The 23,116-nt window shown below is 37.2% G+C and overlaps 1 protein-coding gene across 7 annotated transcripts in view; it reads right to left on the bottom strand.

The window, feature by feature from the left end:
• The window catches only part of ATG7 (autophagy related 7), a 133,039-nt gene that overhangs the window by 6,282 nt on the left and 103,641 nt on the right, over nt 1–23,116 (bottom strand). For 2 of the 7 annotated variants that reach the window (XM_069769759.1, XM_069769760.1), the window contains exons 19-21: nt 14,597–15,109; nt 3,946–4,104; nt 619–749 (exon numbers count right to left, since the gene is read on the bottom strand). In XM_069769759.1, the coding sequence (XP_069625860.1) occupies nt 15,077–15,109 (33 nt within the window). In that variant the 3' untranslated portion in view covers nt 619–749; nt 3,946–4,104; nt 14,597–15,076. Of the gene's footprint in view, nt 1–618; nt 750–3,945; nt 4,105–5,051; nt 5,542–10,131; nt 15,110–21,354; nt 21,391–23,116 lie in introns of those variants that run through there. The other 5 variants (XM_069769762.1, XM_069769764.1, XM_069769761.1 and 2 more) reach the window with 5 other exon arrangements.

Raw genomic sequence — 23,116 nt, 5'->3', positions numbered from 1 at the left:
CTCTAGTTAGTTAAAATGAAGTATAAAAAATACAGGATTTTTTTGCTTTCAGAGAAAAAGAAAGTTTCAACTAGTTTAAAAAAAAAATAATTCTCAGCCTAAAACCAAACCTTTGCTCTTCACTGATCCACTGTAGTATTCTAAACTCTTTTTTTTTTTTTTTTTTTTATTAAGGGGGAAGTGGGGATGAAAATAATGGAAAGAACTAACAATACTTAGAGATTAAAGCAAGGGCCTTTCCTTTTCCTTTTCCTTTTCCTTCCAAGTGACAAGTCCTTGGGTTCCTGCTAAGGCTATAGAAAATCTCAGACTATTAACTTCTTCAGAAGAAAACACATGTATTCAAATAGTACCACAGGTAATACAGCATTGTTACAGGGTTTACAGCAGCAGCAAAGTCCTTTTCTCTTACTTTCACTGACATACATACCTTTATTTAATTTGATGTTACTTTTATTCATCAAACATTTTCTTGTGGCATTAATAGTTACTGACATTGTTCTGGCTGCTAGAGCTCGGTGTTCTGTTTTATATACTGATATAACCACATCTATTTTGAAAACAAAACCAAAGTAACAGAACCACAGAGAGTTAAGAAAACTTTAAATTAGGTCTAACCTCTCGACACTCCTGACATACAAGCAGTCGTGGGTATCACCTTGGCTTCCCACCTCGCAGCTGGCACGGGACATGGAGCTGCCGCAGCTCCCGTTGCTGTCGGGTAATTCCCGCAGGCGAGCTGTGGCCACCTCGGAGGAACACACATTGGTAAGTGCGCGAGGAAACCCCTTGCTCCCTCCCGGGGTGGCCGGAGGGTGCCAGCCAGGTTCTCCAGTGATCTCTTCACAGTGCGAACACTCTGAAGTAAGCAAGCTGCTTTCAAAAATTATTACAAACTAGGACATGATTCAAATAGGCAAGAAGACCACCCCAGGTGAAAACCTCCTGCCGCCAATCTGACTTCACCTACGAAAGAAAATGCTGGAAAGAAATTAACTGGAACAGATACCTAACTGAAGAACATGATAATTTCTTCTCATTATTCAGAGTTGCTAAAAATAAAGAAAAGTCATCTGTTGTGAAGGTCTTTTTCACCTTAATGGTAACCTTTCCTCACTTGTTTGTAAGTCTCTCCTTCCCAGTGGCTCTCATACCTCCCCCCAGGAATTTGAAAAATCAAGATTAAAAGAAGTAATTTCTTCACCTGCAGGGCCAGTTAAGTAAAGTAACAACTGAAACCTGTAAACCTATTTCTTCAAAAGTAAGCAATATTCTCATTTTGTCCCCTGAAATGCAGGCATATGTATGTATATAATTTACCTTTTGCTTTGAGAAAGCCTTAATGATATATCAGGAAAGCAGAAATAGCTAGTCCAGAGGAAAATCACATACAAGAGCGTGCAAGACATTTTCTTTATTGTAAGAAAGACATGGCTGGCTGAATATAGGCTAAGAACAGGGTTCAGAATGATCAATCATATAAATGTAAAATGCACTTCAACTTTGAAAGACTGCACTATAGACATTGTCTAAAATGTACTATTTCAGAGATCTTTGTTTTGAACCACCCCTGTGTCATTTCATGCATTTGCTAATTTAGCCTTCAGCTTCCGTAGTCTGTGTTCAAATGTTGAGTTTTCAGGCGAGGAAATGAAGAAAAAGCCAAGTCCTGCAAAACCACCACCACACAGAACATGGTGGGATTCTAGGGCTCTTGTTTTAAAGATTTTCATGGCAAGAACAGATTTCCTCACAATAAAAAAATAATGCTTTTGTTGTTGCCAGGCTTACAAATGCAGTCTGTAATGTGAGTCAAGCTATGACCTTTCAGGATGATGCAAAATCAGCAGTAATAAATCAAATGGTGACTTTGCTGACATGTCTGTAACTTTAGTGATTAATCCAACAAATAAACAATTTCTGCTTGGAAATACAGGAAAGAAGAGTGTGGGATTCTCCTCCTGCTCTGCCCTGTTATAGCTGAACTCTGGATGGAGTTTTGGTCCTACCAATTCTCAGAGGAAATGTGAAAAATACCTGGGCAAAGGCTGAGGATTAATGTCAATAGCAGATCCACCCGTAATATATCATTAAAGAAAGAGAAGCTAATGAAGGCAAGAAGAAATATTCCCCTATTTATATGAAAAATTTGTTCTTTTAACAGTTGCCCCATGACAGATCCCATCTTCTCTCCATTCTGTCTTTCTGTGACATACTCCTGGAGGAAATTATACGCATTTTCCCCTAAGAGAAGCGTTAATTTTATCAGCACAGCTAAATCTAGCTCACACTTCAATCCACTGCCTTCCTCTCTTTGTATCTTCTGCTAGACCCTTCCCTTTCCTCCACCCGCACAAAATGTACAGCACTCCGGTGGAGGACTAGAGCCTCTTCACAGAACCCTTGTGGCTGTGGGAAGCTATAGTAACTTGGTTGGCATAAAACTAGAGTAACTCGCCAGTGACTACAAAAGTAAAATCTGCCCAAGGCTCCAAAATCTGCAACTGTACCGATAGTTTTTCAAACCGACTTTTTTTAAATTATAAAATAAGTTCTTCCCTTAAGCTCTTAATAGCATAGAAATCTATACTCAGAATGCTGATTTCCAGAGCTCAATAAAAAGAAAACTGTGAGTGTAATCCAATTTGATTAGCTGCCCAGAATGTAATGTCTAATGCTGGTATACAGCAGAAATAAAGCAACAGAGCCGCCAAATATGTGATCTTGCTAATAGAGAATCAACAGGATTTGGACTTCGGGACTTCTTTATGCTACTCCATAGCCATTCAAAAATTGGTTTCTGCCTTTATAATATCAAGGAAAGGATCTAGACCATTGCTTTTATATTACTTGCACAAATCTCAGCTGATTTGTCAGCTGTTTGTCCTGCACAGATACCAAGGCATAACAAACAGAACAATATCAAAGTGTTTCGGTGACTAGAGAGCTTTCTTGCCATGCAGTTATTTTGGTTATAACTTACGTAAACAATTGTAAGGTGATAAGGTAGTAACACTGATATCTCACCACGACTGTGTTATGTATTCATAGAACTCACTGAAATTACTGCATGAGAAAATATTTCTCTTGAATTTTTCAGAAGCAAAATTAAAATCAGGTTATTATAAATAATTACATTTGGAATTAATTCTGTCCTTGAGCCATTTAGCTTCATATTTTCAAGTCTTTCTACACAGCCACAAAACAGATGTGTTCATTTTTAAATTAAAGAAAAAAGAAAACAGATTCTTGGGAATTGAAGGAACACAAAACAAAACAAGAAAAAACAGTGTTGGGAGACCAGCAACAACATTTGGAGAGCTGAGAAAGCTATAATCTACCCAACTAGTCAGACTGATGAAAAGCAAAGATTCTCTCCTCAGGAAACCTCCATTGCTTAGCTTTGCAGCCCTGATGTGGGAATTAGCTACACTATAACCTCAAACCAAAACACTTCAAGAATTTCCACAGAGGATGATGTTTAGGGAGCACAGGGAATGTTCATTAAGGTACAGGATCACATCATGAAGCTTCCAGATATATTTTTTTTTTTTTTTGCTTGTGGGTGAGAAGTCTGCTTAAGCAAGTATATTGATTTAATTCCTCTGTAGGCAAAAATTAAGAATGTTCTCCTCCTTCCTGAGAGCGCTAGAAAAGTTGCATGACAAACGAGAAGTAGTACTTAATTTCTGCAACAGAGTGAGAGGGAGAAGGAGAAAGCTGGCTGGCTAACCTATACTCCCTGTGATCCTTTGAAACGTCATAGCTAGAGCGACCCAAGAGGAAGCCCCAAAATAGAAGAAAATTGATGCTAAGTGTCAGAACTTCCCATAGGCAGACAGGCCCTGACCAGAAAAACGGATGTGCTAAGACCTGTTGATAGCCAAGGAAATGGAACTGAAGCTCTTAGGAGGAATGTAAGCTACTCAAAGCCAACAACAATACCTCTGATGGGAAAGCTCCCAAACTGGGGCATCCTTGATCCATTGCTCCTAAAGCCTCAAACAGGAAGCCAATCTCTTTATAGCTGTCTTTCCTGGCTCTCTTCCAGGTTCCTCTTCTTCTGGCGTTTCTGCTTTTCTTCTGCCCCTTCATATCTTCCATCTAGTGTGGAAACGGGAGGAAAATAAAGTATTAGCATGGTAGGACAAAAGAATTACTGGAGCTTCATTACAACAGAGATGTGGAGCAGTGGGCAGTGATTTCAAAGGATTTCAGTTTATTTGCTTTTCTCTCATAACTGAAGTTTTGTACTTTTTTTGTGAAAAGTTTAAGTGGGGAAAACAGCCAATGACTACACTGTGAAAGTTTAGTAAAACACAAAAATGTCACTAACACCACTATATAGTCCAACAAATTATAGGTCATGGCAACTTATTTACACCTTGTACTTGGTTCATGAACAGTTCTCTGTATTTCACTCAGGAAATGAACAAACAAACCTTTTTTTTCCTCCTCTGGAGTACATTTATAGTATATAGTCAGAACTAATGAAGAAATGTTTGTTAATTAAGAAAATAAAAAAAAAAAACAAGTCCAATTCTTACTTGCTTCTTAATTCTTCTGTTCCATTACCAAAGTCAATGCACACCTTCCTTTTACAAATGAATCCAAACCTTTAGTTCTAGGGGACAGAAACTTTAAATGGCAGTGCAGGCCTTGGAGAACACAACCAGTATTATTTCTAGCCACTCTCAGACTGGATTGCTAAGTTATATTACCCTGATTTCCAACTGTGCTAGCAACCCAAGCGTAATGTGGATTTGAATCCCTTCGGGAGTAGCATGCACTTACTGTGAAACAAACAGTTAAGCTTCTAGCAGTCAGACTGGTAACAAACAACACAAGCCTCAAAACCAGAAACTCGTTTTTAAAAAGTGCACTCAAGTAACTTTTTCCTTTTCTGTATTTCTTTTCCACAAGAATAACAAAGCTCTTTTGTGACTCCTCGCTATTTTAGCTGATTTGTTACACAAAACCTAATGCTTATCCTGGTAAGCATATTTCCTAGTACATACATGCAAGAAAGAGCAAAACTGAAACAGCAAGCATTTAGAAGTTAACAACAGATTTATTTAATCCTCTTTTACACACATAAAGATTTTAAAATACATGCTTAATGTAAGATTGTCTTTACATTTGAAATCAGACTCCTTTTAGAATTCCCAAACCCAGTTTAAGACATCATCAAAGTCTGGCTTAGAGCATCCAAAGTTGGGCATCCAAAAACTGAGGCAAATGGATCTCACTAACCACTTCTGAACTCCTTGTCCAAACCGATTACATTAAAAGGCATTAATAGACAATGTTAGAGATGAGATGTATCTGTCTCATCTCTAATACTTGTACTATTCTATTGCCTAGCTGAGTCAATCAAGATTGGTCTTGCTGTCCTAGGCACTTACTCAGCAAAAGAGACTCTACCGAACAAAGCTCAGACAACGGATGCGAGTCGGAGATGATGTGACTTTCTTTGGCTTCACTGGAGGTCTGTGGCACAGCCCATGTGTTCTGCCTCAATCCCTCTTTCCATGTCTATGACTATCATGGAGAGGACAAAGTTGCTTTAAATAAGCAGTCTTTTTAAAAATCACAATAATTAATTACATTAATCTCCAAACTGTGAAAGCTGGAACATAACATTTTGGCTTAGAAAATTTCTGAAGCCACAATCACCCACTACTATAGCAACAAAATAATTTAAAAGCAGTAATTTGGTCAAATTCTGAAACAACGTTCTGCTGCATGACCTTGTGGCGTAAGTGTCAGCTCCCTCCTGACACTCCAGTGGCATTTAAATCACATTCTTTTCCATTCTTTTCCAGTATCTCAGATCAACAGGTATGTTGTTATTCTCTGTTCCTAGCTGATTTTTAAGCAGTGGATAACTTGTTGTTATCTATCAAAATCTTTAATGACATTTCCAAATACTAACAACAGGAAGCTAAATTAAGTAACAGATACTATCATTGTTGGAAATGAAACCAGAATATCTCCAGCAACAGGGAAACACTGGACACACACCAGTTGACTTGCTCCCCGTTTCTCCCTTGCAAATCAGAGTGTGGTTACAAAGAAGCCTATCTTAAGTTTGTAATATTTGACTGCTAAACACTACTGAATTCCTATTCAACAAAATGTAGTTAGCAAGTAACTGAAATGCCTTCCCCCAGGAATTCTGAGAGCACTAGTCACATAAGCGTATTGGGCAGTTGGTGAGACTGATCTAGCTGCATCTATACATCAGCCTGGGCAGAGTACGTATAGCTCGCTCACTCCTAACTACTGCCCTAGAGAAAATCACAAATACTAACTGCATGCAAGAGACATACAATAGTAAACATTTTAAGTAGGGGAAAATTGTCTTTATATCTGTGTGACCAAATAATTATAATGTTATTACATTTACACCATCTATCATCTCAGAGCATTCCCAACTTAGTACCAATAACAATATATAGCTATTGCTCTAATAGCCATTGGGTGGAACTTGAATAAGTTTTTCTTTAAAAGCATGCATGACCCCTGCACAAGGGTAATTTAGCAAACGAAGGATCCAAAGGAAGCTGAACAACTTTAGGAAGGTAGGATGAAATAAACTAAAAAAAAAAAAAAAAAAAAATCAGAAAGAATCCAAAAAGAGATACAAATCCTTTTTTTTTTAGGACTTTGGTTTAGTGTGTCATCTGAAAAATAACTTTAATTATATGGTTCTTAATAGTGCCAAAGTTTGACATGGATTGACATAATGGAAGAAAGACCATTACCTATGGTAGTCACTGATACCACCTCCCTGAATACATGGACTTTGAGTTTGCCTTTAAAGTGCAACCACAGTGGTACTGCCTGCTCAGTGAAAACCCATACAATCAAAGCACTAATTTCTATAGAGTTCCAAAACTGCTACTATTTAAACAAAAGGACAGTGATCCTTTGCTCATGACAATAATAAATAAACACAACACTTTTATAGCCTGTCCATGAGCACTATGAATAAATGACCTAGACAGACATCCAACTTGTCACATTCCTTTGATGACAAGAATTCCTGACATGACTTTTAACAACAGTTGACGAGCCAGCTCCTGCAGTGACATCACTGGGGGTTTTGCCCAAGCAAGCAGTGCAGATGCAGCAGCTGCCCGTCCCCCCATACCATGCCTACCTGCTGCAACGACTGCTCCTGCCAGCTTTGGAGACGCTCTGCCAAGAAGCAAACTTTACTCCGGCTTCTCCTATTTCAACCATCTATTTATACATAGCCTTATCATTGAAAAGTATGGGCTACGGGAAAGGAAACACTGAAATCTACCAAGAATCTCCTGTGGTGCAAATACACGCTATTGAGAGCAGTGAGGGAGATCCATTAAAACTGCCCGGTAGTATGAAAACACATTTCTTTTGTTTGCATTACTTCCAAAATAATAATGGAAAATAATGCTCAGATCTTTTCCTTCCCCTCCCCGCTGTCCCCCTCCCTCCACAGATCAGGAGTGAACTAAGAATGCTTTATAACAACAGAACCTCTACTAAGGCCTAACTACAATTACTTCATTCATGAATAGCTTGCGTAGAAATGTGGATCTCCTATTTTAAGTAAACTTCAATATTGGTGATTTCAACAATACAAAAGGATAAAACACATGCAGTGTGGTTACTCATAATGGCAAAGGTGCCTTAGATAATTAAAAGCCCTCATCCCCTCCCCCCTCACAAAAAAAACCAAACCCCAAACAAAAAACAAAAACCCAAACAAAGCTGCAAGTATTAAAAGAAAAAACCAACAGCCCCTATTTAGGAAACAAGCAATTCAAGCAAGAGTTGCTGGTGATGTCATTTCATTTATACGTTGCCTGAGTCACACGTTCCTGAGGAAGTGGTAACACCTACAGAATTACTGTATAAAAGTCAGACTTTGAAGCATGAAATGAAAATAAAGACACTTAAAGACAAAGCAAAACCCCTAAGCAAAATCATACCTACTTTATAGACTTCCTCACTTCTTACGCTAATTTGAAAGAAGTCTGTCACTAGAAATTAATTTGCTTGTTCATCCACATCCCTCCCTTACCAGTGAGGCACCGAGCACTGGGGGTGGGGAGGAGATATTCACGGGGAGAGAAAAGAGGGGGGGAGGACACCAATTTACTAGCTGTCAAAAACTAGAGTTCAAATGCATTCAGAGTGGGCCAGACTTGGAACCTCCATGGCCCTCACCTTTCTTCCAAGGCTACTGACATGACGTGGAAACAATTTTAGCAGCATTTCTTTGCCCAGTTTTAGCCCGTACTGGGTTTTGATTTAGAAAGTAAAATCATTCCAGAAATGAGATGCCAGCTTGCCTTTCAAATGCACCAGACACCTGGAGCACTGCCTCGCAGGGATGCATCAACTGCAGTTTCTTAAGAGGGTGCACACATTAGACAAAAAGAGAAATTGAGGAAAAAACACTACTGACCTCCTCCATAAGAATGAAACCAGAATAATGCCTCTCCTTTCTTATTTATGTAGTGCATAATGGTATTCCACTAACAAATCAAACAATGACTCATTCTGCTGAGATCTTACAAAAATCAAATGTCCTGGTGCCGAAAAGCAAACTGAAGTCACACACAAGCCTAAATTTTTGGATGCTCAAAGACTACTGAAGCAGCAATCCACAGCCAAAGAACGTAAGAACAGAAAATAACTGTATGGGAAAGGAGAGAAGTTACAAAGAATCATTTTTTAAAAATTGTGCTTTTGATTTGCAGCAGCACAACACTATACATATGCTTCTGTCTTTTCCTGTTAGCTTACTAAAATACTTTGTTAAAAAGTAATTTGAAATTTTAGCATTTAAAATGAAATGCACGTGTGCATGTGACCTTCACTCCAGAGGCAGTCTATTGTATTTTATATCAATGTCCTATATAAACATCTATTCAAAGAACAAGAGGAAACAGGCATTTAGACTGCTACAGTAGATGGAAAGGCAGTGTGTACTCCATGCCAGCCAGGAAACATAACATGTTTGTTTTTAGAACTCCTGACAGCCCCTTTTTATCCCCAAGCCCAGGGAAGCTCCTGCAAGAAGCTACAATGGCAAGGGAGTACTGGCCTGATTAAACAGAAAGAAACCATGCTATTTCATTTGCAAAGTTCAGACAAACAGCTTATGGGTTCTGAAAATATTTTCAAAGAATGTCCTAAATAATTCCACCAGATTTGAAAAAATGCTATGGTTAAGTCGCAACAGGCAGATAATATTGTCAATTGAGGGCAACAATTAGAACTTGAAATTATATATGGTTGGAGTACTCAGCTGCATCCTTATCCTGGGGTGAGATCATTTGAACTGGGAAATTAGGTGAAAAAATTGCTGCCCTAAGATACAGAATACCTTAAGATACTTAACATTGTTGCTACTCAAGCTTATTGCTATTAATTCTTTTGGGAGTAGCTTCAGTTTCCCTTCTGCAGTGCCAATTTCCTCAGCCAGGTTAAAACAATCCTCAAGTGACTCACTCCAGAGACTTCATTACAACCTGGACAGAACACCCATCACTGGCTGGTGGAAGAATACGGATTGCTGAATTTCAGCTGCTGTACTTAAGAGAAAAGTGGCTACAAATTAGCCCAAGCCACAGCCTATTTTAGTTGACACTACATGACATCAAACAATAGTCAACAATACCTCAGCAAAACAATGGGTTGGAGCAACAGACCAGTTTCTTTGACCCGCGATAACTGAGAATAAAAAAAGTAGATATTCTTCACCAAGTACATAAACCCAATTTCCATACATTTCACAGTTGAGGAATTAAATAAAAGTTTAAGAAAAAAAGCAGGGAGTATTAATGTCTCTGTGTAACCTAGGAGTAGAGCTAACACAAAGCAAGGAGTCCTGCGGTCTGTCCATTCGTCAATCACTGCTCACTATGAAGAGTCACTATTATCAGTGGTAATGGAAGAAAGGCTATCAATAAAAGGAGAAAGAAAACACTGTCAACAAATTGTTAGGGTTTTTAATTTCAAAACCTGTCAAGTGCTGCACAGATGAGAAAATTAACTTGTTAGAAATTATGAAACTGGATAGCTGAAGTGCTAATAGAGAGGGAAAGTGTATTAATTTCAAACCTAAAGCATTACCTGTGCAGTGCCACAGTATTTTTAAACAGTTAGGGTTCTGGAGAAGGTCCAGGCAGCTGCAAGGGAAAGCAAGCTGGAACTGAAATGGGACAGGTACGTAGGTACGTAGTTTTTTCATAGGTTAGGAATTTACACATTGCCAGACTGGGACAGTCCAAAGTCCTTCTAGTGCGGTATTTCTGTCCTTTAAAACAGTTAATCCGGGTGCTCTAAAAGAGAAAGGTGCACAAAACCCTCTTGAAGGAAAGTTTCATTTTGGCAGGATATGCATAAGCACAACATCTGCACTGAAAATTAAAAAAAAAAAAAAAGGAAGAAGAAGAAAAGGAATTAATGAAGCCATGTCAAAAGATTCAGAAACAAAATGGTAACAGGCTCTGGATATCTTCCCGACTATGTTTCTTAAGATGTTTACCATGTTGCAAATATTTCTTTAATGGGTCTCTCTGGAGTATAAATACTTATTTGTTTCTAAGGAAAGTATTGCGTTATTATTTTTAAAAAACCCTACAAAATTGGGTACAAAAATTTGGAAAAGTAGCAAGGAAAAATCCCACCATCTAGCTGTTCACACCCTCTTCAGCTTTTGTGTAGTCTTAATGCAAAGTTACAGTATAGCAAACATTGAATCAACGGACAGCATGAGAATGGCTACTTGGCTGGACTTGTACCACAGAACAGCTGGCAGAATGACAATTAAGGTTGACTATGTGTTAGCTTGCAACATATTTATTTTTGAAAGAATGTGAGCTGTCCTTCCTATTCCCCTAAGAAGAGAGAGTTAGGACTCTCCTTGAACTCTTAAGATATGGTTATACTTTGAAGAGAAACTATATTAAAATATCCTCATGGATTCTGTCATGGCTCTCAATGATTCTCCAAGAAACAGGCAGAGTTGTTCTTGATCAACAGCACAAAAGCTGGTATCAGAAGCTTAGTAATCTTTCCACACATTACTGGCATTAATGAGAATCCTGCATACCGAAGTCTATTCTCAGTCACATCTCAGCAATCTCACTGCTTTTGTGATTTGGTTTGAAAAAGAGGAAGAAAACTCAAGGAAAGTTGTGAGCTGGGTGAACTCTTCATGGCTGAACACTGTCCCAGAGTAAGTGCAATAATGAAGTAGCTAGTGGGGGACGTGGCAGTGTTAGGTTTATGGTTGGACTCAATGATCTTAAGGGTCTTTTCCAACCTAAATGATTCTGTGATTCTATTAGCAATTCCCATTAGACTAGTTAACATAATTTAGAAGGAATTTGTTCAGTAAGAGGGAGAAACAAGTGCTATGATATGATTCTAAAGTGTATAGTGAAAAGTTCAGAAATACAAAAAAAAACATTTCAGTAAGAGTTTTTTTATGGGAACACAAGTGAGAAATTAAAAGAAAATGCTTATATATGGAAAAATTATTCAATTTTGCTAATACTTCTGTTGCATATATTTAAAGTGAGCAGCCAAACCTTATACAAAGAAACAGAACTAGAAAGAACATTATGCAGGAACTGGAACAAGAATATCAAAGATGACAAAAATGAAATTTTAGTTTATGTCACTGGACTTCTCTGAGGACACAACACCAAAGCCATACAGAACACAGGGAAGGAAAAAGTATTTTTCCAGGCTCAAGCTCAGTGATTTCAAGGGCTGGTGCAATCACTACAGTTTCCTTAGATGTATCAAAATAACTATTGTGCTGTTGACTTCTACTGAAGAATAATCTCCCTTTAGTTCTTGGGAGCCACCAACTTCCTAGGAATATAAATCCTGTGGTTCCGTTCCTTGGTGATTTCATCTTGACCAACCTGTCTGGGCCATCATGAATCTTTCTTCACTGATTTAAGCATAATTTTCAAATTTGTGCCCTTTATCCCTTATAGAGGCCAATGCTGAAGGCTTAAGACTCAATGGGGGGCTGGACCACCTACTGGCTATGATTCTGCTGGCTTTAATGGTGCTAAGACAATCTACATGTGATATAAAGGGCATGCCCTAAGTGAAATTTGTTCCTGATCAACAGACTATGACACAGGTGAAGAGGACTTAACAGCAGATTGTGAAAGCAAGGATGCGAGCAAGTGAGGGCTTTAAAGAAGAAAACTCTCATACAGAATCTCAAGTTCCTCACTTTCATGAATGTGGTACTACTCTGTAACGAATTCTAGACTTCAGCCAGCAAACACATTGAAGGGATGACACTGAAGAAAAATTCTAGTCAGTGTGAAAGCAAAACAGAGGCTATCATTCCATGAGCCTCTCTAATACTCAAGCACAAAAATGATGTCTACAGCTCTCCATTGAGATCTGTGGTCTTCTAACACTAGTAAATGTCCCCAGCTGTGGTATGCAGGTGTCACAGTTGCCTTCTGTGAGATACAGTCCCACCCACACTGCCATATAATGCCATTACGTTTCTGTTAGATAGTTTAGGAAGATGAGTAGGTTCCTCTGAGGCTGTTCACTCCCTCTTCCCAACAGATCTGGTTTATACCTGAAAAGCCATGGTAGCTGTTGGGTTCTACAATGAAAGTATGAGTTCGGGCTCTTCACTGACACCTAGGAGGTCACGGCAGCACAAATAAAATTTAAATCCTACCTCCTTTATGAAGAAAGTTAAAGTTTAGCTCGTTCCATTAAACAGCAATAACTGGAGCTGAGGACTGTGCCGAAATCCTGCCATTAAGTGCATACGAGCCATATCTGTTAACAGTATTTGAATGTGCATTCATTCATTTGAATGGATTCTCATGATTTCTCACTCAGTAAATGCCTAGAAATTGAGTAAAAGCAAACTAAGAACAATTCTGGTCCGTAAGGAGAAAGAAAACAACATTACAGTTAGACAACGGAAGTTATTCCAAGTCAAACTGAAGTGTTTCTGAACATCAGAGACATCTGGGAAGCATATGTACAGGAAACAGCTCAGCCTGAGAGAGTTGTATGTTACTGAAATTACAGAGGTAAGGAAACATTATATTAACCCTGAGTTTTGAACCTTTCGATCTTGTATACTTTTGCAGTTAAGTAGATACTTTCAATGTAAAGCTACAATGTAACTTTACCAGGATAAGCAGAGTTTCAGCTATTTAAAATAATTATTAATGTTTAACAGATTTCAGAAAGATGTCTAGTTTTCAAGTTTTAGATAGCCAAAACCTGCAAATAGAGTTTTACACTCCATGACCAGCAACTCCAAAAGATAAAAATGCAGATCATTCCCTTTAAACTACCCCGGTAATTATTCATGATTCTGGTTGGACTACGGCATGGCTAACAAAATGGAGATCTTTTGAGCTCATAAGTAATTACGTACATTAACAAACTGCTTAAAATGGACATGGCATGTTATCAATCTAATTGTTCATTGCCTGATCACCAAAGGATCAGTTTCCTGTGATTACTAGTCTTTCAAAAAATATATTTCATTCATATATATTTTTATATTACAATGAAGTTGCTAAACAAGACATTCCCTTAAGGCTACTTAAGAAATCACATAAATACAATGAATATGATAGTTAAAATAAATAGAAATAATAGCTATTTTAGACACTTGATGCAAACCTCAGCATGTTTCAATAAATCTTTTATGATCAGAATATGGGAATTGCAGATATCCTTATTTTTAGACAAATTTGATCTGACAGAACTTCTTCTGATGTGGCATAAGAGAGAAGCAGAGCAGCTGTGAAATTATCTACACCAAATATTCAGAGCTTATGTTAAGGAAGGAACTAAAATAATTGGGTTGACCAAACAATTTTTATAATATCTATGGGAAATAAAGACTGCCTGACAGATAAAGCAATTTGCATTTTTTCTGAGTGAGTTAGTCCATAATCCCCACAATATAAAGCCATAAAAAGATTTAAAATATACTTCTAAAACCTATTCCAAGATAAAAACCAATAGATTCACTTTAAATTTTGTAGTAATGTACTTTGATATTTTACAAATCCTTTTTTCTCAAGTTATCTTTTAAACTCAAGGATTCTCAAACTACTGTTTGTGCTCAGCCATAATCTCTGAAGCCATTCCTGATGCTGCAAAAATTGAAAAACTCAAAATCCAACCAAAATGAAAATCAGAATTGCTCTTTTTTAACACCTGTAAAGCACTGCATGACAGCATCCAAGAATAGCAAAGTTAGAGAACCAATTTCTTATTTCAGTTAAGCACTTCTCTACAAGTTTTGGCTGAATCAGTGATCCACCCCCCAAAGCAATTTTTACTACATATCAGAGCCTTCTCTAAACTTCAGGGGAGCCTAATCATGATACCAATGCTTTTTGGTCTCTACTGTGTAAAAATAAGTCAAACCACATTTCTTTCATAGCATGAAATTATGAGATCTTTACAGAGAATAACATCTTCATTGACACAGGCAAGAACAAATGAACTTACTATAAATATGTACTTTGAAACAGCAAGCAATGTGGTGTAGGCAGTAGGTGTAGGTTCTTACCTACTCCTGCTCTCCTTTAAAGATGCAGTTTAACTCCCAATAGCAGAATATTCTCAATCTTAACAATAAATTCCAACTAAAGGGGCACAAATCTGGGAAAGATGAAAAAAGACATTCAGACATGCTGCTTGGACATGTCCATTGACAAGCAAAATAACTGGGATGAATAAAACACCAAAGTTTACTTAAGCAGCATATTTTATATGTAAGCCATATTTAGAAACAAAAAAAAAAAAAGAAAAGATTACATTTAAACATAACCACATTGCTTTAGTTATTTACATAATAAAAATGAAAATGTGGAGAGTTATATCCATAACAGACTGCTTTCAAGGTGAAGATATTAATGTCAAAATGTGGATTATATTTGTTTGTATTTGTAGCAGTCAGAATGGCCAAGCAATCATTAACTTGTCAAATAACATAAAAGGCAGCGCTGCAGTCCAAAGTAGGTCATCTTCCACCTTATTCAGCTGATTTTCAGACTGTTTCATCATCACTCATGTCCCAGATCTGCAACAAAAAAGGAAGTGTAGTTTTAGTTTATGGAGTTCAAATATGCTTTTAATGTACCATTTTAAAATTAGTATTACTATTTAAAAGGAAGAATAAATAACATTTATGGACTGATGACTAGCATCAATGGAGCTTTACATAAAATTCAGTATTTTTCTCTTCTGTTAACAACCTATACAGCATTCATTATTTGTAATCTTGGGGGTATTTTTTAACATACACTTTTCAGCATTTGTTCCTGAACTGTCAGTTTAGTTATTTGCTATTTATTATAATTTACAGTAAGCCATAGACCAAAACCCAGACGTTTTGTTTTGGTTTGCTGACTCATTGGCACATACTTAATGTGGATAATAACTTATAGTAAATAGCATACTTTACTAAACACTGCAGAAGATTTTAAAGAAATTTATAAAGAACTAATTGTTCCCCAATACTTCGTTTTGCACTCAAATACTAGATCTCAAACCCAGCAGCATAAAGACAAGAAGTTATATGGAAATTTTTTCTTTCCTATTGTTTAAAGAAATTTAGAAACTACGCAGTTTTTTTCTGCAGTACAATATAATTGTACTTTTACTTTGCTACTTTCCCTTGTTCAGTAAACCATTATAGATTGCAGGAAAAAAGTGAGTAGTTTCACAGAACATCAAGGAATCCGGTATCCTTGTGAACATACTAAGGTGAGCGTTATAAATTCATTCCAGGGAGCAGAACGCATGATCTGAGGAAAAATACAGGGACTTGCAAGCAGAACTATTTGAAGGGGCAGGGGGCAGAACATATCCTAAATATATACTACAAGTTTTTTCTTCCAGAGAAACATGGGTGCTCTTAAAAGACTTTTTATGATTTTTTGGAGGCTTAGCTCATGGCAAATACCCTCCTCCTCTTGGCAGGGTTTCCAGTAGCTTGGGATCAGGACTAACATGGGTACTCAGCTTTGACTTGGATTTAATAATATCATAATATCAATTTTATAATATCTAAAACTTCATCTCTGACTTAGAGTATTTCAAAGTGGCCTAAATTAGCAGCAGTACTGCTGGAGTACCATGACAAGTCTTTTTGTTTACAAGAACAAGAATGCCATTTCTATGGCATACAGCACTCAAAACTGTGAGTCCCTCACTGCAAATGACCTAACAAAAAAGGAGCACCATCAGTCCTTTGTCCCTGTGGAAAATGAAATTCGGTTCATTTGTTCCAAAACATAATCTGTGTGTCGCCATAAAGTGGCCCACTAAGTTATTCTCTCATTTTACATCCTGACCACTAAAATATATCCAAAGAAATACAGAAGGCGAACAGTTACTCTAGACTGTAAATTCTTCAGGGCACAAAGCAGTATTTTACATGTATACAGTGCCTAGTACAATGGGGCAGTGTTCACAGTTGCATTGTCTAACACACATGCATTAGTGTTAGACAAAAAATACAAACAACCCCATTTCTAGACAGGCAACAATGAATATTGACCTATAGCTTTAACAAACCCCTTGAAGACAAAATGCAGTGTTTCTGGAATTTGAAAACATTCTGAAAAAAGCTCTTCAAATCCAACCTCAGAAAACTTATAAAATCAAACATTTCTATGCAGTGCTACAAGCTGTGTAAAATGAAAACTCTGAATGGCAAGATTTTCTCAATTCCTAGAAGCGTTGCAAAATGGTGGTGTAAATCCTTATGGAAAATACTGAAGGAACAGTTTGTTTACAAAAGGAAAAAAGAGTTTTCATCCTGCCCTAGATGAGCAGCTTGGAGCTTGCCAAGGCAAACACAAATGTCCAGCTCACCAGTCAGGGTCAAGGATGTGGAAAAAAATATACAAAACCCCAAATCTTTAAATAGAGTTTATGGTATGATTCAAGCTGGCAAAAAGCAAGAAATCCAAAGTTTGGAGTGATAGTCCACTTTTGTTTAGCCCACTCTAATTTTTGAAAACAAAGCCCATAGACTGTAACCCTTACAAACACACCTCTCTGTCAAAGCAGCTCAATAAATACTTTTAAAAATACACCATGAGGTGATTCAAAGGCAAAAGTGAAAGAAGCCAACCAACAGCCCTAAAAACAGTCATCTTTATCTGCTAAACAGATATACTGGGAGTGTAGCCAGCTTCTCTGCTCTGTGCTTTCCCATCATCTGTTCTGATCTGAACAGTGTGGGTGAGAAGGCAAGTACACTCTCCGTTTTGTTTGTTTGGTTTTTACAGAGAAAGGCTGGTAAGGGTGCCAGTTACATTTGTAATTTTGTGACATGAAAATACTTCCATCCAGGAACTGGCTAGCTGTTCCATAATTCCTGTAAAGCTGGAAAAGCCTTTTTGCTTTACATGTCTAAATGTGCAATGCTTGCATTACTCTAACACCCCGTACAATACAAACAGCAGCTCCAACAGCACTGTGATTTCTTTTTGTTGAAACTAAAGGGAAGAAAGCAGTTCCCTGTATTTGGCCTTAACAGTCAAGGACAGGCAACCCATAGAGGGCCTCAAGTAACTCAAAGACTAACAGTCCAAGCACACTGCGCAGCCAGCAGCAGCGCCTACTAGGTTATTTAGGAAATATGTTCATTGTTAACAAGCAGATGAAAGTGAAGAGAAAAGAAAGACAAATTCTCTCCTATCTAAAGCACAGCTCTTTTCTAGGAGGCTTTTAACATAAAAATATTTGCAAAAAGACTGAAACTGAGGTTCACAGGTATTTAAGCACTATGCAAACATCCTGGATTGAGGAGAATTATTTTTAAACATTTGAAAAGTATGCTATTATTTTACTTCCAGGAGAAGAGACAGTTTTATAAGTTTACACTTCATCTAACTACCAGAGCAGTCACAACCATAGAATCATAGAATGGTTTGGGTTGGAAGGGACCTTAAAGATCACCTGGTTCCAGTCCCCTGCTCTGGGCAGGGACACCTTCCACTAGACCAGGCTGCTCAAAGCCCCATCCAACCTGGCCTTGAACCTTTCCAGGGAGGGGGCATAGCACTGTGTGTTGAATTGTACTAAGGTTTATAAAGAAGAAAGTAGTAGTGCCTTAATAAATGACATGCAGAGGGGAGAGAATAACGTGAAACAACAGGGAAAAATTCAATACAAAAGTTAACCGTTGCATGTTAACCTAAAGAAAACAAGCTACATGATATTGTGCAAAAGAACTTGTGTTAAGTGTCAACACTGACAGCTACGTTATAATCCATTATAGGCTCTCAGTTAAGAGCAATACACATTCTCATGAAAAGACTTTTAAACTACATAGACTATGACTATGCAAACTTTGGATATGACTTCAAAAGAGTGAAACTTTTAAGAGGAGAAATCATGAAATACAGAAAGCCATGAAAGGCAATGTCTAAAATGACTGTCATGACAAGAATCTGATATCCAAACCAAGCTGTGAATTTGGATTTTGTTTTCACTTCTCTTCTGTCCTGCAGCACACCTGGGTGAGTCAAACCTAAATGCAGCTACAGGCAACGATGGGAGAACTCATAAAATAGGAAGATAATAAAACAGCTGTCAAAACCAGCCCAGTCTGTACAAATCCAGACAGATTATCTGAATGCACCTGTTTCTTTAAATATGTGCTTTTATATTCAAACTTCCTTGTAGAGGTTCTTAAATTTCAGATGTAAATTATGTCTATTCAGGATAAGATAAGAATTCCCACACTTATTTTCCTGAAATTACAAGTATTATTTTCTTACATAATAGGAAGAATGGGGAAAAAACCAGCCTCCTATGTATTAACTGTTCACAAGTTCCCACTGATTGATTTTACACAGTTCTAGACTGCATGTTCGATAAATCCTACTGAATAGAGAGGTTTGCATTTCCTTCATACAACAGTAACACCTGGTACCTGAAATTTAACTTCCATGACAATGATTCCAAAATTGGTGTTCACCTACTGAAGTAGGTAGTGGCTTTGCATCTTAGAATTAACATACGTAACTCAAATAGGTAACTACTGTTTATCTATAAATAAACTTGCAAGAATATAAATGTATCCTTAGGGGATTCATAAAAGTTTCTTGCCAGCATGGATCTAGCAGGATTTGCCTCAAAAATGGCTACCTCATTAAGAGAGACAAAACAAACAAACAACCCCCACACATACTATTTTCTACACACAACTGAGATAAATTTACATACACATGTACCAAAACACTCTGCTTAGAAAAACCTGGAATAGTTTTATTATGCAAACCACAGTATTTATTATGTTATAAATGCTCCAAATATGGTGAAGAATAAGAGTAAAATTCTACAGGCAGAGGCAAGGGCTGAAAATTAGGTGTTACATACATCAAACAGCACAGCTGAGTATCACATGAGAACATATGGCTTCCCAGATCAATTAAGGCTTATCTTATCTTAGTCTTTGATTTAGAAATGTACACTTACTCAGGAAGTCTAAACAAATGAAAAAAAGAATTCACTGAAGCATATGTTTAAATTTAAAGCAACTGAATTATTTTATAGCTATAATTTTGAGCTTTTTGATAGATATTAGGTTAAACGTGTTTTTGTTCTATGCACTACCAGAGAGACAATACATCAGAACTTTTGGCAGCCTAAATTACTTTACAAAATATGTGTGTATGTATATCTAAATATACTTGTACTAGAAATGAACTAGACATAGCAGGCTGCATTAACATGCCTTATGTGACTTGTTCAGTATTCATCTTGGTCCACTGGCTATGTCTTTCTGGAAAGGCAACAGAAATGAAATTGCAACTTGAAATTCATTAAATGCCTGCAAGTTCTAACATGCAACTTTTTCAGACTTCATGGCATAGACTGAAGGATAATTATAAAGTTCAGCACCCTCCTTTCATCTTGGATACTTGATGCACAGTAAGCACTACCCTTCATCTCACTGAAACCGAAAACACTTCAAGCATTTTGCATATTCAACAATTCCTTCCCCATCCCCCTTTCCCACAGGAAAAAAAGCCATAAATGAACAACCAATGTGAACAGTATTCTACACTAATATGAGCATTTAGCTTTGTTCAGAATTTACATCTAGATGCATGTCAGAGCCTGCACAGTGCACTCTACAGTGAAGTATTTTCTTTGCTATCTAAGAAACCAAGGTAATGCACTTAAACAAGGATCCACTGTTGCTCCCAGTGGCAAGAGCTTATCCTACAACAATCGCAGTGGTTCCCCCACAGCAACTGTTCATCCAGTCCACACCTAACTGGTCTTGTACAACAGATATCTTTTTCTGCAGCAGGATATAACTACTTTTTTTCAGAAGTGGCTGCCAACTTTCTATAATTAAACTATAGCTAAAATCAGTTTTGGTTATAATCTGAAGGATTAACTATCAGATACATCTCTACTGCAGTTCACACAGAAATTACAAACTTAAACACACACAAAAAGAAATTAAACTTAAAAAAAAACCCCAAAGCCAAGGATTATAAAAACTGCATTTCTTTCTTCAAGCTGCTTTATTTAAATAGCAGGTAGAGAAAATCGTGGATAATTTTTCCAGATCCCTGTACACAATGGTCCTACCCTAGCTAGTTGACACGGCTGACAAATTCCTGGCATCCCTAGTACCTCCACAAGTTCTTTTTTTCTGTCTCTGCCTTCACAGCCTTTCCTGTTTGAATGGTTTACTATCTTGCAATAAAATTCAAGTCCATCTTTGTACTTTTTTTCAGTGATGGCGTCCCTGTCTGATGCTTGTTTTCCCTTTATAGCCCTTCCAGAATTCTGTATTTTCAGCCCATAACCACAGCTTAAAAGGTCAAGGTCATGAGGCATTCTCATTTTGATCTCAACCAACAGCAACCATTATTCCTCAAGTTCCTCTTGTATGCAATTCTCTTCAATATATGTATAATACTTCTTATGAGTAGCCTCACTTTTCATACAAAATGCAAACATTGGCCCTCTCAAAATCACCCTACTGATTTCCATCTTGCCAGCTGCAGTATCTTGAATTTGATTTTCTGTCCCTTTACTGTTCACTCAATTTTTGTATCCTTTTTGTCCAGCACCTAGTGTTCTAGGAGCTTGGGGACAGAGGGATCACAGTCGTCTTCTGAAAATGTCCTCTTCCAAGATGGGCTTTATACTTTGACTGACCTACCTACATTTGAGCTATTCCTGCAGCAGGTGGTTAATACGCAAATTCAGCAAGCTCCTTAGCACATGGGCTTAGTTGGCTCCTACACTTGAAACCGGACCATTTTCTAAATATCTTGTAGAACTGGCATCTGAAGATTCCTAATACTTTGAAAGATATATCTAAGAACAACACGGAAAAAGGCAAGTAAACAGTACAGAAAGTATTTGTTTACAGTGCAAACTTCTAGCTAGAAAGCCTTTTTAATATCCTCTAATAATATGTTCCAAACAGATATACAAATAGTAGTACTGGACAGTAATTAGTCCCTTCTGTTTTTATAGCAGTTTTCCTAGGTATTCATCAACCTATAATATGAAAACATTCATAAAAAGGATTTTTTTTTGACATGACTAACAGTTAATGAAACAATACAATAAAAGGAACAACAAAAAATGCATACTAGGTTTTTTTTGGTATAAGAATGCTTCAGACACATTTCCTTCCATTGTTTCTTGTTTTACGAGGAAAAAACCCAAAGCAGAGAAGCAAGCAAATACAAAAACAATTTCTCCACCCCTCTAAAAGTGCTCTGGAGCTGAAAAGGCCATTTTTCAGGGCACAGCACTTGAGTTGTTGGAATGACGTATACCTAAGAGGATAGTTTCTACTATTAAGTCTTTTCCTCAGGCTCTTAAAAACTGAAAACAAACAAGTGTGAAAACAAACAACCACCCCCCCAGCAGGTTTAATGATTGCCATTATCCTATTCTGGGGGGGATTTCAAACTTCATTTTACTAACACAAAAAGGCAACTATCCGAACAGAACGTGTGTTTGAGTGAAGCCACAATTAACGTAAATACATGTCACAGTAAGATTAGATCTGATGTAAACCCTTTGACTGAAATGAAAATGAAAACATTATAGTATATAAAAGTACATATTCAAATTTTTCTATCATCTTCCTCCTCTGATGAGCCCAGATTTTACATTAAAAATAAAAATATGTGTAAGTTTATATTCATTACATTTCTAAATCCTGCAAAAAATTCACAATGTAGATGTAAATGCACATTTACTTTCAAGGGTTTCATAGCCTTGTACAGGAAATTGGGATCATATACATAAATGGATCTCTCAGAATAATTAACACCATTTATACATCTGAGTCTATGCCATTCCAACTACACAGACTTTATTTGTTTTGCTGTATATCAATAGCTTGCCATGTTCCACTACGTCTTTTTAATTCACAGGTGATGCATAACTGCTGTCTAAGACCTATAAATTAGCTTTCAGGTCATACAGAATCAAACATTTGAGAGTTACTGATTAAAAAAGAGCAGTGGTTTAATTACACAAGCTATTCAACTGAGTATCAGAAATAATTCAGAGACAATAAAGAGATTATAAAACACGATACTTAAGATACACTGAGTGTTCTAGTATGGGGTCACAGAATCACAGACTGAGCTCAACTGGAGGATACCTCTGGAAATTGTTTTGTCCATTCCTTCACTCTAAACAGGGCCAACTAGATCAGGTTGCTCAGGGTCTTGTCCAGCTGAGTTTTAAAATTTCTGAGATTTCACAGCCTCTTTAAGAATCCTGCTCCAGTGTTTTACTTTACCTCCAAACATAAATCATCTCTTGAAACAAGGATCATCTTTGCCAAATTAGCCCATACCCATCACATATCCATAAATATGCCCTTTAATCATTATCATCTCACAGTGCTTCTTTATAGCACCTGCACATGGGAGACAGAGCAACATCTTCTTGACAGGAACAGAAGACTCATCTGCTTCCAATCTTTTCAACAGCTTAAAGACACAAAGTTATAAAGGTACAGTTCTATTCACCTAACAAACCAGAAAACCTATATATTCAAAAGAAATTCAGACCA

Source organism: Haliaeetus albicilla, chromosome 24, assembly GCF_947461875.1.
Source record: "Haliaeetus albicilla chromosome 24, bHalAlb1.1, whole genome shotgun sequence".
Lineage (NCBI taxonomy): Eukaryota > Metazoa > Chordata > Aves > Accipitriformes > Accipitridae > Haliaeetus > Haliaeetus albicilla.
Note: the sequence above shows the minus strand (reverse complement) of the source record. Positions and strands in the feature narration are given on the sequence as shown.